The sequence below is a fragment of the Embiotoca jacksoni genome, unplaced genomic scaffold, assembly GCF_022577435.1.
Source record: "Embiotoca jacksoni isolate LCO1_2020_lvr unplaced genomic scaffold, fEmbJac1.0.p SCAF_11, whole genome shotgun sequence".
NCBI lineage: Eukaryota > Metazoa > Chordata > Actinopteri > Embiotocidae > Embiotoca > Embiotoca jacksoni.
Window position 1 is genome coordinate 18,645,684 of NW_027185241.1, and position 15,901 is coordinate 18,661,584.

At 41.3% G+C, this 15,901-nt stretch overlaps 1 protein-coding gene across 4 annotated transcripts in view; it reads right to left on the reverse strand.

Moving 5' to 3' along the window:
• Window positions 1-15,901, reverse strand: part of cdk14 (cyclin dependent kinase 14) — a 207,006-nt gene that overhangs the window by 81,416 nt on the left and 109,689 nt on the right. For all 4 annotated transcript variants that reach the window (XM_069143464.1, XM_069143465.1, XM_069143468.1 and 1 more), the window contains one exon: window positions 3,267-3,387. In XM_069143464.1, coding sequence (XP_068999565.1) covers window positions 3,267-3,387 — 121 coding nt within the window. The remainder of the gene's footprint in view (window positions 1-3,266; window positions 3,388-15,901) is intronic.

Genomic DNA, 15,901 nt, shown 5'->3' on the forward strand with positions numbered 1-15,901 from the left:
GAAGTTGATGCATTTTGAATATGAGGCTATTGAAGCCAACGGATTTTTGGAACCGGCTCCTAGTGGCCCTCAGTGGTATTGCACTTTTACTGTTTACTGTGGTTGGAGGAGTGTTCCTTTCCTCAGCAGTGTGATTTACCCTTTGTTTCAAGCCATAAAACGTGTTGCTTAGCACCAAACTGTACTAATATTCTGAGGGATCTGGGGGATCCCTGCAAGTTAACTTTATGTTATGCAATCTTACCTAATTTGTAAGTTAACGTCAATATTATAGCTAGCGAGGTAATAGCACAACCGGTCTATGGGAAAAGTATTTGTAGTTAGCCAGCTCGACGTCTAGCAGTTACTAATCAATTTTATCTCGAAAATGGTCAACATACATCAGTGTCCACAACAGTCCAAGACGGTTGAGATAGTGGTGACTGGGTTCGGTGAGGTTCAAGGGTTGTGTGCTCACATTTAAGATGAGCAACACCACGTCTCCATCCCCCAGTCACCACTGCACACTCAGGTTACCAATGATGTCATCAGCTCAAGCTGGCAGCTCCCATTTCTACCAATTTTGTGCAGAGCGAGAAAGTGGTGACGTGTCATCCATCTTTATATACAGTCTGATGTGAATGTTATTCAGTCAGTGATTTCACTGCACCTGAACATATTTGGGGAAACAATTTACTTATAAACAAGCTGTGATTTGTAGAACTCAGGTTTGCTATTTACTTACACGTCAGTATTCATTTGGAGTTTTCTTCCTGTCCATCAGATGCATGGAAGTCCAATATTACACAGAAGTCCAATTTTGTCAAAACCAAAACAGTTAAGCTGTTGTAGGTAAAAAAAAAAAAAAAAAAAAAAAAAAAAAAAAAAAAAAAAAAAAACAGCCACCTGAATGACTCCAAAATACTCCATGACACCCAGGTTTCAATGTAGGGACATTTTTCTTTATGGGTTTGTTCTAACAATCCAACAATGGACTAGATGTATTTGGTGTGTTGCTTCCAATAGTTCTGTTAACAATAACACAAATATAAAGAACACCATCCTTATCTTTTAAGATGGAGATATCAAGCTGCAGTCTATAACTTAACCTGCAAATTAATCGTGTGCGTCGTCACACTTGACAGATCTGATCACTGACTGACGGATGTTTGTGAGAGCTACAGCTCTGAGAAGTGCTAAGGGAGGTGAAAATAGAGCTGTTCCTCGCCCATCTTCCATCACATCCTCCTCACGGCCTGTACGCTGCACTCTGCTGTGATGGATGCTTCTCGTGGACAGAAGACAGATCTGCTCAACCTTTTGGTCCTGCAGGAGATGCTTCTTCATGGACGACTGCTTTCTAAGTAACCAGAGGTGAGTGCATGTGTGCGTGTCGCCGAGTGACTCAGTGGTACGGAACGACATCCTGTGGATTCGTCCACCTACAAAAACCCTCGAAGCCTCACAGACCCCTAAATCTCCTACAGCTCTTTAATGGGATGCTGGAGAAGGCAGCTGGGGTTCAAGGGATTTCCCTGCTGACTGCCTGTCCAGACAGAAGGGGTCACCATGGATCGACTAAGATCAAGCCCACATGGAGGGGCTGAATTTGTAAAACCATTTTAAAAGCAGCTACTACAGAGTGTCAATCTGAACAATCTTTGGGGGAGCTTTGTTGAGACACATTTCATTGTTTTCTTGATCTAAACCTAGAAAAGGAAGATCAAGAAACACGACATCAACAGTGACGCTTTGCCAACTTTAAACTTGTTGGAAAGTCTTAAAAGGAGTTTGACTTCTGGTTGTTTTGGGACAAAAAAAAAAAAACTCTCCACTTTCTCTCCCTGGGATTGTTTTAATCTATGGTACAAGAGTGAAAGAAAAAATATTTAGGGAAACGTAGTCTAAATCTAGATGTACTTACAAAGTAGGGAAATCACATGCAAAAAGAAGGAAACAAAAACTCAGTTCAAATTCAAATACGTGGTCAGTTTATCCAAATAATGGAATAAGAAATCCTCTCTGGTCTTTTTCGGACTGCCGCCTGCCCTGCTAGCAGCTGAGAACAGCATCATCCCAACAAGTCCTTTGGTAAATTTACCGCCGACTTTGATGTCCGCTGTCTTTTGCATGTTTTGGATTTGCATGTGTTCTTATATTTGCTGCATTTCTGCATTAGGATGCCGTTTCCTTGAGGGCCACGGTAGTAACGTGCTGCAGTACGCATTGCAATCCAAATGGCAGGAAAGCAAAGCTTTTAATGTATTTTCCATAAGTAGCAGCCCTACTCAAACGCCATCCCTCTCCCTGGAGGATAAGGCCTGGGACACGCTGCCTGCGTTGTGGGAGCGTTACCCGTCACGCGCTGCTCGGCTGCGGCTTGATTTCGTGTGTATTCACACTGACTGCAGGTCATACCATTGAATCAGTGAGTTTCTCTTTGACAGTGGACATCAGTATTGAATTGTTGAGGTCCAACAAGTGATGAGTTGCAACCAAAAAGTAGTGAAGTTATTTTGTTTACCCTCATTCAGAGCGAGGCGCACAGAGTGAATTGCAGAGAGGGAGGGAGAGAGAGAGCAGCAGGGAAAACCCCGCCCGCCACCTGGTGAAGTGTTGTCGTGATATAGTGAGAACCTACACTGACTTTCTGCTGTTATTAGAAATTAACATGTGACCACAGATCGTTTCCCTGTATATTTTATCTGGAAACCGTGCGCGGCACATGTGAAAAATAGGCGTCGGTTGTATTTTATAAATGACGTGGGGCATGAGACGCACATGATACACGCATCTCAGCCGGCAGTGTGGCTGGTCTGATCGGTTACAGTAATGTGGATGCTGAAATGAAAACACGCCACCCAGCAGCAGGTACCGCACACGCCACGCAGGCAGCGTGTCACAGGCCTAAGAGTTGTACCAATGTGTCTACTTTTCAATTCCAAGTCTCGCTACGGCGAGAGTTCAATCAAATTTGTCAATTTGGTAGTTGTTGTATCCATATCCGAAACAGCTCCATCTGTGTGCGTAGTAAGTGTGAATGTGATAAATATGCATTGTTCTGCCTCTCCACCTCTTGACTAAGGAACAATCTACAGCACACTGCAGGCAACACAGCCTCAGGTGAGGATAAGCAGCTGCTAAGTGGCTTTGAATTGGTGTCTGTCTACTTGCTGATTTGATTTCTGGGCTTGCGCTGGAAGGAACAGATCTATATCTTACTGGGACTACCAGAATAAATCAAGGATAAACTACACACACACAGGTCAGAGCGTAGGAGTACCCACCACATGTCCAGGCAGGTGGAGTAGTCCGTGGATCCCAGAAGGACATCTGGAGGCCGGTACCAAAGGGTCACCACCTCATTGGAGTAGGTATGGCTGGGGACTGACTTGGCCCGGGCCAGACCTTGGGGGGAGGGGGGAGGGGCAACAAAACAACTCAGAAATTATTATTATCGATTGACCTTCACCAGGCTCCTGAAAACAAAGGAGATCACTTCAGAGGAGAACCGAGATTCACTAGAGCAGCTCACATCTGGTTATACAGACAATAATAAGCAGAATGTCTGATGAATAAGACAGTTATGAACTAGCAGATTAAAAATAAGTGTTTTTGCAAAAATACAGCAGGAGAACACCAAAAGACCAGAAGGTGTTAAGACAATGTCAGAGCTCAAAAGCTTCCATATTTATGAATGAATAAAATAGTGAATGTGCAAATTAGACCATACGGGCACCAAAGAGCAAAAACACTAGTCACAGCTAATTATTCTAATCAATTCAATTTATGTCGTACCAAATTATAACATTAGTCGTTTCGGGCTACTTTGCAGAGTAAGGTCAAGATCTTACAATATCATAGAGAGAAACCCAACAATTCCCTTTCGAGCAGTACTTGGAGAGAGTGGAGAAGAAAAACGCCTTTGAAAGAAGTGAACTCAGGATGGACAACTGTATGTTCCGCCTGGTTGGGGCGAGGGGGAGCAGAGAGAAAGAAGAACAGCATAGAGAAATGCCAACAGTAAACACTGGGCAGGTTGGTGAAGCCAGTAAGCACAAATCAGAAACCAGTCCTTTCAAGATTTTTCAGAATTCTTTTGTGATAATTGAGATCAAAAATATTTGATTTAGCGGCGGATTTGAAAAAAAAAAAAAAAAAATTGCGATGTAATGTTAAGTGAGTTATTGGTGTAAAATTGAAAAAAAAATTGCAAGTTGAGAAATAATTTATTTATTTGTTTTTTAAGCACTACCTGATAAAGGAATAAATATGTAATCACTTCTTATGATAATAATCTTGCTACACATCCCAAAAATATTTAATTGCCATGTTTTTTTTTAAATATATTTATTTAATTTTTTTGGGAATACCATGGGGTTAAAAGTTACCAAAAAAAACTCCTAGAAGTGGCGTATGTTTCCAGAACAGACAGTCTGTGAGTGTAATATAAAATACAACGACTACATCAGTTATCAAAATAAGAGCTTTAGATGCTGTTTAATTCATGTTAATTCAACACGTAGGCCTTCAATCACTTCCTTCGATAATAAGCATTTAATTATAAAATGCCATTGTGAAGGCCAAATTTCCTTCAAATCCCTACAGATGAATACCTACAGTACCGGCAGTACTGACAGTGATCCACTAATGACGGACTAGTGACAGCATGCTGGACGATATGCTGGAACAACTCCGGTCTATTAGTATTTACAGTAGTTAAATGATCTACTGTAGATCCATTGCAGAACATTCCTCCTGGCAGATCAGTCTTTGGTTGGATTACTGCAGATTCAGCTGCAACAGGCCTTACATTACTTTTTCAAATGGAAGTCCTAATGGAAGACCTCTGAGGTTTCAGCAGGAAACCGGGTGATGTGAATATCCGTCAGATGATCCCAATGGACCAAACTCCTGTTTCCATCGTTTCATTTTAAAAGCTCCGCAGGGTTTTATTATGAGGTGTATGAGCTTCTCCGGGTTATTCCATCCCTGTTTTAGCATTTATCTATGCAGCTGCACAAATTCAGTCTTCCCATGGCAGCTGATGGTAAAGCACAGTTCAGATGCAGTGAGCGTTAATGAGGCTGATGGCATTACCTCTTTGTCTCTTCCCAAGTGGTCGGACAGCCTAATTAAAGCATTTAGCTTAGTAAAAGAAAGGACTTCCTGCCCTGCTGCTTGTCCCTGATGTGAGGGAGGAGGAGGGGCTGGCAGGAGAATAAATGAGAGGAGAGAGGGGTATTTAACATTTCCGTGTGTCAGAGCACCCACAAGAAAAAGGACTTTCAGACGGCATTCATCACGGCCGAGCTCTGTAATTGTACACGCTGATCCAACGTAGGATTTGCGGCATCGGGTCGCTCACACCGAGAGGCTATCATTTCCACTGCGGGCGTCCTGTGTGTGTCTGCATGCGGGGGGCGGGGGGCGGGAGTGTGGGGGCGTGAACGGAAACATCCACTCATCATAAAAGAAAGTGCAGAAGTAGGAGGTTGGCCTGTTTGTAACACGGAGAGGTGAAGTAAAGAGGAGAACCAAAGCATGGCGGGAGAGTCCGGAGAAAAGAAACGGTTCCCAGCATGGCCGTCAACAGTCCCCCAAGAACAACAGCAAACAAGTGACACAGAGTAGATCTGCGTTGGGGCTGGTTCTGATTGAGTAAACTCCCATCATGTGACCCGGCTTTAGACCTGTTCTCGTAGGACCTGATTGACTGAAGGTCTGCGCGTGTAAAATCACGTGCAAACTTCACATCACCCGCAAAAAAAATGTCCAAGCAGATCTACTAACGACGTGCAGTGAGGGTCAAATGAGCGATTTAACACACGTTGTCCATTTCGTATGTTTACCTGAATCCATATGTAATATTGGGCATTTCTACCTGAACGTGAAGAATACTGGGAGGGGAAATGCAAATAAATAAATTTAGCACGTATTAATCAGATGCACATCAGGAGAGACGGCTGCTCTTATTGTGGTGAGAAGGAGATGCAGGAAACCAAAGAATACGTAGAGAACGTGGTTTTACACCCGTTAAACATTTCTGATGTCAGAGGCAGAAATTATTCAGACATGTCGTCGGTCCAGAGATGACATTTTGGAGTTATTGAATGAACTGAATGGGGATTTACATCCAACAACATGGAGGAGCCACGCAACACCAGATTTGACAGAACTTCTTACGAAGCACTAAATGACACCAAGTCAGCTGTTCATCACAGAAGGAGCTGGACCTGCTGCTCAGTGTTTGTTAGAGGATCTCAGCCACCGGCCCTCCTCTTTTATTTAAACACATTTTATCATCAAGCCATTTTTTCTCACCTAATATCTTGCCATCTTCTCTTAATTTCTTTTAATTATTTTTTTGTTTTTCCCACAGCACTGACTTTCTCACTGATGATCTCCAATATAGCGTTTTTGTTCTTGTTAAATTTACATTTCTTAATTTCATTAGGATACAATTTTCTTTTGCAGTCGTTCTGTATTTTTCTTTTCATTTTTACTTTTAATAAATCAGCTGCAAAATGGGTGCAAAATAAATGTGCAACATTTTTGAATAAACACGCAATTTACTATCCTGTATTTCAGATCTTAGTAAATCAAGCCCGTACAGTGCGTACACCCTGATGCAGCTGTGAGGAGCTACAGAAACTTTGAGAATAATTTACAAAGTAGTATCTGTCACTTTAATCTGCCTCATCCCGCCTCATGTAGCATCTCTTTCATTCGTCTCTTTGAAAAATAAAAGCTTGTTTCTAGGTTTTAATTTCCCTATCTGTGAAATTGAATGTATACTTTGAGGAAAAACTCAAGTCAATGCCAGATTTAAGACGCTCGGAGTCAGACATCAACATCTGTGCACAGAATTCAAGGCAAGAGAGTCAGCTGTTAGCTTTATAGAAGCAACATGTCATCACAATGTTCTCATCCTGAAATATTACTGCAGCTGTTGAAGCAATGCTCCACACAACATTCACAAGGGCTAACTTTATTTTGTTTGGCTAGCGTAGCATTAGCTTTAAATTTGAGCAGAGCGGGACTCATGATGGTTGAAATATATTCATCTGATTAGTTTATGTTTTTGGTTTTGAATTTAGTGTCAAGAATTGTTGAATTTAAATGGAATTGGTATCAACAACCAAATCTCCGGTGCTGTGATATCCTGCTCTCCTCATGGATTTGCTGTTCTGGTCTGTTCTACATGGGAACTTCATTATCTTGTATACAATGGATTGTCTAATATAACAAGTAATGAATTCATTCTAATGGTGTCAGTCAGGCAAACAAGACACATTGAATCTGTCTCGGCACACACTGCTGAGTCATTCCTTTGATGCGAGAGCATTCAGTGTTTTTACATTTTGAAAGTGTTAAGGAGATGTCAGTCAATCCGACCAGTTTGGGACTTGGAAAAAATACAAACAACTTCCTTTAAAGTAATGTACAAACTCATCATGTGAGACTTGTCAAGGGCCAACATTCATTATAAGTTTCTCATACCGGAGTGGTCATTGATAAGTCTGGTGGAACCAACACTGAAACAAAACACTGATTGGTTGACAGCCAGAACATTTATCTTTTAGTTCAAGCTTGTAAAATGTGCCACTTTATTGCTAATCTTTGTTTTATACATTCGTAAAATTAATGTCTTCAGGAAACATGAACAATTGAGGACGGAAGATGGAACGGGATGTGACGGCCACATTTTCACTGGAATATGTGGGTTACACACAATAGTAACACAAATATAAGTCTGAGCTTTGGCAGAAGCATCATGACTAAAGCACACAGACCAAATTTGCAAAATAAACCAAATAATATCTAATTCAATCCAAACGCTGAGCTTGTGTAATCAGAAAGAACTCAGCTGTCTCCATCTCACTCCTCACCAGTAAAATGTAGACCAGTTTTCTTCCCACAGACACTTTGGAGACAACCAGAATGTCTCAGCTCACAGTGCTCACTTCCTGAATGCCACCTCCCTCACTGGGTAAAAATGCTCACTGTGGTCTGTTTGTGAAGCAAATAGAGCATATTCATGACCTCAATGTATGTGAAGGAATGGAGGAAGCTGTCATGTCCCTGCAGGAGATTGAGATGTCAATTCAAATCTCACTTTGACAACTGCTGGTTACCGTGTGATCTCAAATCACCTTCTGCATGAATTTATCAGCAACAAGACCGTCCACTTCATAACCGCACGATTCATCCTCCAGAAGAGGGAGATACTTCAAAGTCTGACACACACACACACACACACACACACACACACACACACACACACAAGCATTCTGTCCAGAGGAAGGTCACCGGTGAATTATACATCACACAGCACCGGGGGTCACCAAGTATACAGTAGAAGAGTTGGGCTAACAGATGAAAATGAGGAGGAGGAGGGGGGAGAAATGATGAAGGAAGGAGGGGAGGACTGAAATAGATTCTGTCCCCAGAGGAATCCGCCCGATGCTTCACCTTTTGAAGTTCATTTGTGTTTTAAAGGCGTTTTGAAGGCGTCTGCCAGGTTTTCCTCCTCCAATCAGCCGATTGGAAGATAAACCGTCTGCTCCCAGCAGCTTCTTCAAACTCTGTTTCTCTGAGGAATTATGTCACAGTATTTAGACTCATGGCTCCTAAACGCAAAAGTGGCAAAAAGCAAAATTTGTTGACAGCATAGAAAAATAAATTTTAGCAGCAGATGTGCATATAACGCAAGTGGAGGCTTGACCTGTATTGGACCCGTTCATAGCTGTCAACCAACTTCTCACCAACAGTCATAGACTATTTAAAAGTATTCGTAGCTTCCAGGTCTGAAAAATGAGGCTGATGCAGATGTGGCTTAAGCTGCAATACCACAGAGTGCCCCTAGAGGTTGGTTTCCCGCCAATGTTATAACATTTTGTGGATTTTGGAGGAGTGATGTGATGGAAGTATCCCTGGAGTTAGAAGTTCTCCCTCCGGCCTCTTCTTCTGTGCTGAATCTACAACACAGGTAGTCAGTCAGTGAACACAGCTTCCAGTGAAGGCCTCCACCTTGAACTCACTGTGACTCTGAACAGGTCAATCCACCTGCAGTGAATACACCTCACCTACAACCACACAGTGTGTACAATGCAAACAAAGGGGATGTATCCTGTTAATTCTGTGCAGCAGTGCCGGCAGGTTCCCTCACAGACGAGCACGGCTGCAGACTCTCAGTCATGTTTCTCTCTTTGGAAACTGCTCAGATGTTGAACCTGATTCCAGTCTTGGCGCTAAGCTTGGCGAACCACAGCCTGACCCCAGCTCCATACTGAACAGGCTAACATGAGATTGGTGTTAATCTTCTCATCTCACTCTCATAAAGAAAGCACATTGACACCTAAAATAAATCCATGCAAAGTCTATGGTTAGAAAAACTCTAAAAAAAAAAGAAAAAAAAAAGAAGTCTTATCTTATCTTTGGCCCATCAGAGTAAATACTTTGAACAAAAGAGGTATAGAAGGCTGCCATAATGCTACAATCTGCTCCTAGTTTACTGCAGGTAGACCCTTCTTGCACAAGCCCACACATTCTCTTAGTCTGGCTGCATATGATATGCCTTCACTGGATATCCGATTAGTAGGTGCTGATGACATCAGCTTTCCCCTCATAAAAAGAAGTGTAAATAGAAGGTTTATTTTGGTTTGCCATGAAATAAGCACAGCAGGCTTCTCTCCGTTTGAATGTGTCTCTGCTGCCTTCACATGTGTATACAAATAACTAATATGGATGAGGAAACCCAGCAGGTAAATACTGTCACGATTGGCTGCTCACAGAAAAGGTGCACTCATAATTTCAAAGTAAAGGCTCAAACTGAAGTAACAGGCAGAGCTGCCGCTGAGTTTGCATGGAAGGTAAGAATATAATGTGGCAGGATTTTATATTCAATACATTAGTGCTTGCACTTGTTTAGTGGCGATGAAGTTGAATTTACCCAAAATATTCTCACTAAATTATGTCATTGACTATTTTATTTCTTAAACTTTTATTTTCTCGACATGGTTTAATAATTAATTAAGTGAACGACTGCATATCAAGCTTAGCTTATTTTGTAGAGAAATGTGTGCCCGTTAGACCCTAAATTCCTTTGTGAGTGTGTGCGTGTGCGTGTGTGTGTGTGTACCACCTGCCACCATCCCAGCTCATTTCCCAACACAAAGTGGACTGTAATGAGCTGTGCATGGTGGTAGCTTACATGAAACCAGTCCGGTCATTACCAAAACACACACACACACACACACACACACACACACACACACACACACACACACACACACACACACACACACACACATAAACACAAACACGCACACACACACACACACACACACACACACACACACACACACGCACACACTTTAACTCTGCAGTTTTATTTCATCTGGTTTCAGGTTTGGATTGAAAAACACATGCATCAGTAGCATTAATTCATCTAACGGACTTCAAAGGACCATCTGCAACCATCAAAAATCCACATCCAAGTCTCTCACACACACACACACACACACACACACACACACACACACACACACACACACACACACACACACACACACACACACACACACACACGTTCAGCAGCCCACCGGTCCCGGCGCTGGGTGGAACAGCACACGGGGGAGAGACAAACAGTCAGCTCCGGATGCCTGCAACATTCCTCCAGCTACGTTGTCACGTTGCTTCGCTCCTCACACATCATTATCCCCGCTGCAGCTGTTAGTCCACAGCACAGACACACAACTCCCCAGAAAATAAACACACACATCAGTGTACATTGGCAACCGACAGCAGCAGTCACAGACTCGTGGAAAAATATTAAACTAGTGTTCAATTTAGTGCAATGTAATATTTAAGTCCAAAGATATACGAATATTGTAGTAATCATAGGTTTGATGTGTTTCTATAGAAATAAACAACTCAGGTTCTTATACCTGCCAACACTTTCCTGGGTTTTTCATGTATTTTAGAATCCTTTGCAGTCACGTGCTGCAGAGTGATACCAGGCACACGTGTATAATTGCATAATTGCATACGTTTTGTCAAAGAAACATAATGTCCAAGTTCAAGAGACACAATAACTAGCACTGACTGCTGCAGACAGTGTACACATAGCAGAGCAGTGAGAATGAATGAAAAAATGAACTGCGGAGAACTTAGGCATCTGGAAAGAGGTCAAAGTGGACCCACGGCGGTTCAGGCTTCTGATTAAGATGCCTCCCGCATACACTCGCCGCAGGGGAAACCCCGGGGCAGACCAGGAAACGCTGGAGGGATTAAATATCCCACCTGTCCTCGGGATAACCCAGGAGGTGGTGAAGGGAGGAGGGAGAGTGAAGGTTATCTCTGCTCAGTTTGTCACCATGTCCTCGATCCACATCAGCAGGAGAAAGTGGATATCCTTACAGTACCAATCTGTATCGATGCTCACATCCATGTGTAATTCAATAACGTTTGCCTCAACTTTTATCTCCACCCTGACGATAAACCATCTCTCTCCCACACAAAGCTTTTAATTATATGTTTCCCTTTTTCCACAAAACACTGACTGAAGTGTTTTCTGTTGTCTGATCAGTTTATTCATCGTCCACAGCATCTTTAAGGGTAGTTAAACTATAATGGCCTTATTTTTGTAGTTTTGACCATCATGTGAATCTATTATGATAACATTATACTCACTCTATTTTTTTAGCAATGTTACCATAATTAAAATCATGAGTATATGATAGACAATAAAAGTAAAACTCAAGCTGATTGAGCACATTCCTGTGAGATGGTGAGCAGGTATAATGGTTATTATGTTAGCATGATGGCATTTACTAATTAGCAATAAATACAAACTCCAGTTGCGGCTGATGTGGCTGTGATGTGAAAGGAAAGTATTTGGTCATAAACCAAAGTGTTAGAAAAATCCAAATGATACTGCTGGATGAAAAGTCAGAGGATCATCAGACCATTGCCACTTCACCTAGAGGGGGACATGAATGTCTGGAACGAACATAATGACAAACCATCCAATACATTCCAGTCCAAACCAAAGAGGTGGACCAGCCAATCAACCATCCAACCCACCAACCAGCCAACCAATCAACCATCCAACCAACCAATCAACCATCCAACCAACTAACCAACCAACCAATCAACCATCCAACCAACCAATCAACCATCCAACTAACCAATCACCCAACCAACCATCCAACCAAATAATCAAATTATCAACCATCCACCCAATCAACCAACCAAGCAACTAATCAATCATCCAACCAAGCAACTAATCAATCAACCAACCATCCAACCAACCAACCGACCGAATGACCGACTGATATACAAACATTGTTATTCCTAAAACATGCAGCCAACATGTAACAGCCAGTGACATCACTCACCCCACAAACTGTCTGGAACATGAATTTGCAAAGACAGAGTCCCGAAAACACACAAACTGCGGTGGAGTCGACCTGCCAGGACATTTCATGTGTGAATGAAGCACAGTTTGGGATTCTTGGACCCCAACCTCTGCCTGTGCTCCAGCCTGGCCGTGGGCACTGACGGCATACGGCAACATTTGAATGGATCACCCACACACAACACATCTGCCAGCTTTGTTTAGTCATTTTACTTAAAAATATTTGTGTTTTTGTAGCCTGTTTCACAGACACACACAATAAATACAGATGGTTTGTACCCCACAGCAGTGGAGTGGTACTATATATATATTAAAAAAAAAAAAACGCTTTCATGGAGAAATGTACGACTTGCATATGCGTAGTGCAGCTTCCTCGGCCGCCAGTTTCAGCAGGTTGACAGCAGGTTGGTCCTCCCCTTCAGCTACACAGCCAAGATGGCGGCCGTTGAGGGTTAAAGTGTTCAGCGTTTCCTACTCAATTGTTTAACCGTTAAGACGACACCATCCAGAAACTGATGCACTGAAAGTTGCCATACTTTTCAGTGTGATGGAAACAGCAGGTTAAGTTCAATAATAGAGGCTCTCCTGTATGTGAGCTCCGTCCAATGCTCTTTTCCTGGTTCATTCGTTTCTACAGTTGGAGACTTAACACTTGAAAGTTGTCTAAAGGCAGAAGTCATTTTGCGTGTGATAATAAAGTGTGCTTGCTGCCAACACTTGGCTCCAGGGAGGTGGATGAAAAAGACAATAAGATATTGCTGTTACAGTTTTACAGCTCTGAAGCGTCAAACTCGGAGAATCCTGTAGGGATATGACTTTTCATTCAACGAGTGTCAACAAAGAAGGAGCTCAGAGGTACAATACGAGGTGGTAGAGAACTCAATGGGGACGAGGCCGTGTGGTGAAAGGATTCAGGAGACAAACAGGAATAGATAATGAATAGCTGACATGAGATGAGATGTACGTTAAGGTTGAGCTGGCAATGGTCACAGGTGAACTTTATTAGAATATCTTGCTCTTCTTCATTTGTTTTTCTCTCTTCCTTTGGTGCTCATCTGTGGTTTTCAGTTTTTCCTACATTCCAACATTTGTTCCAATGTGGTTAAAAAAAAAAAAAAAAAGGCACAACATTCAAATTATAACTCTTCTGCACATATTAAGGATGTGTTCTAATTAGTTTTATACAACAAGTGGTTCTGACCCAGAGATCTGATTGGTCAACTGGACATTTGGAACGTGCTCAAATCATCATGACATCACACCCTGATCATCACGAGAAATATCCCACCACCTTCTCAATGGCAATATGTAATTGTTACTGGATTTCATCTTATGTGCTATATAATGTTGTTTTTACTTGTTATATTAAATGTGACCCATTTGGTGAGATCGGGTCTCTTTTGGTCCTTTTTTTGTCGCTCCGAGCACCCGTAACACCACGGATAGTCACGCACTTAAAATCCTAGCAGCGGCTAGCTCGACCGGTTTGGCTTTAACACGATACGGTGCAAAATCCTTCAAGATACATGAGTCCATTGAAACGTTTCTTCAGCAGATATCTTAGTTTTAGTGTTTCTATGTGCTGTATTTATTCAATTTGAGAAACCATCTCTAGATACAATAAAACGGGACTAGAAATCCTCTCTGTTGCTAGGTGGTTGCTAAGGGTCGGCCTACTTCCTGGAGTAGTAAACATTGCATACACTACATAAGAGTCTACTGACACGACTGATTGTTTTCCAGTTGTTAGTCATACCCCATGTGTTGCCACGGGAACGAAGATCACACTAACAAAAACTTTTATAGTTTGAGAACAAATTGCCCCACAATATGGACACATTTTGATTATATATTTTATTTAGTTGGTTACTTGTTGTATAATCCTAATATTTCACGAGACTGTGTGCTTTAACGCCATTAGAAACGCCTCAGTCCTGACCACATCACTGTCGGCCATTAATGAAGTTAAAGCACACCCTCTCGTGTAATATTGCTTGATGAAAGAAAACATGCCACTTAAAAATTTCTGGACACTAAATTATCTGACGGCGTTTTGTATATGCAGAAGATACAAATGACTACAAAGTCAACCTTTAACTTTGTTGATGTTCTGGTACTAAAAGAGCTTCCTTGTTCCAATTAAACATTAAGGATGCTGAGTGAACTCGGCTGAGTAAACTATTCCGTCTGGGGGATATAATTATGATAACCTTGACAATATATATATATATATATATATATATATATACAAATTTATAAATGTATAATTAATTTATTGCACATAAAATTAAACAAAATAACTTACATAATACTCAGTAAAAACTAACATATTAATGTGGTTTATTGTACACTGTGTCACAGTATGACATCTTTATGTTAACAAGTCCAGATACTGCCATGATCATAATATTATTTTTTTTATATCATATCAAACATTGTTTCAATATTATATTGAACCGTACAATATAGCAAATCCCTAATTCTCAATAAATTATAAAACTTAGAATTACAATTACAATTTATATAGTTTCATATATTGTGAATGTATTATTTCTTCATCTTTACCGTGCATCTTTCCATGCTGCTGTAGTGAAAAAATGTCCCCTTGAGGGATCAATAAAGTATATCTATCTATATTTATCCATCTATCTATCTTTAAGAAGCCGCTCGTTTCCATGATTCCGTACCTTATGATTTTGTATGTTGTCTAATACATATGACAGTGCACATTGTGAATTTGACAAAAGAAATCCATATTTTTTTGCAATACAAAACAGTAAATACAAGAAAGTAACAGTGCATCTCATTTCTAAAACACATCAGGAATCTTTTTTTTTTTTTTTTTTTAAATGCTAATTCTGGATGTAAATTATGAGTAATGGTAAAATGTTGTTTAGATCTACTTTTCTTAAGTGACCAGGTCAACTGTGTTTTAAATTTCAGGTTTCTGAATTAACCAACAACGTGTAAGTGATGCTACGTATACAAAACCCCTCGTACACTTCATGGTAGATTTATATGGGATTAATTACTTAAGGTGCAGAATATATATGTGTGTGTGTTTGGTCAGCACAGCTCCACCACACAAACAACACAAATCACCCCCCACGCACTGCTTAGCTGGCCTCAATTAGTCGTGTCCTTGATATGAAACATGTGGGCTCCTCAAAGCCTCATTTATTGGGTGGTTGTTTGTGCAGCTCATTAAAAAGTGAGTAAACCCACGGTGAAGCAGAGGGGAGCATCTGGAGCAGCTCCACCGTCAGCAGCAGGGAGATGGAGCTCTGGACGCTGCGGCGGATGAGAAATCTGTGCTTACGGATTTTGCTTACGCTGCTAACTTTACTTACTTCTCATTAATGTGTGTATGATAATACAACAATCAGATAAATAGGAAGATCATGTCACACTGCTCAGCTGCATTACTGTGTCTTTAAAGTCAGATCAGCACCTCTCAGTGCAGGTTACAGTGAGCAGGCAGGTAATATGTGTAGATAC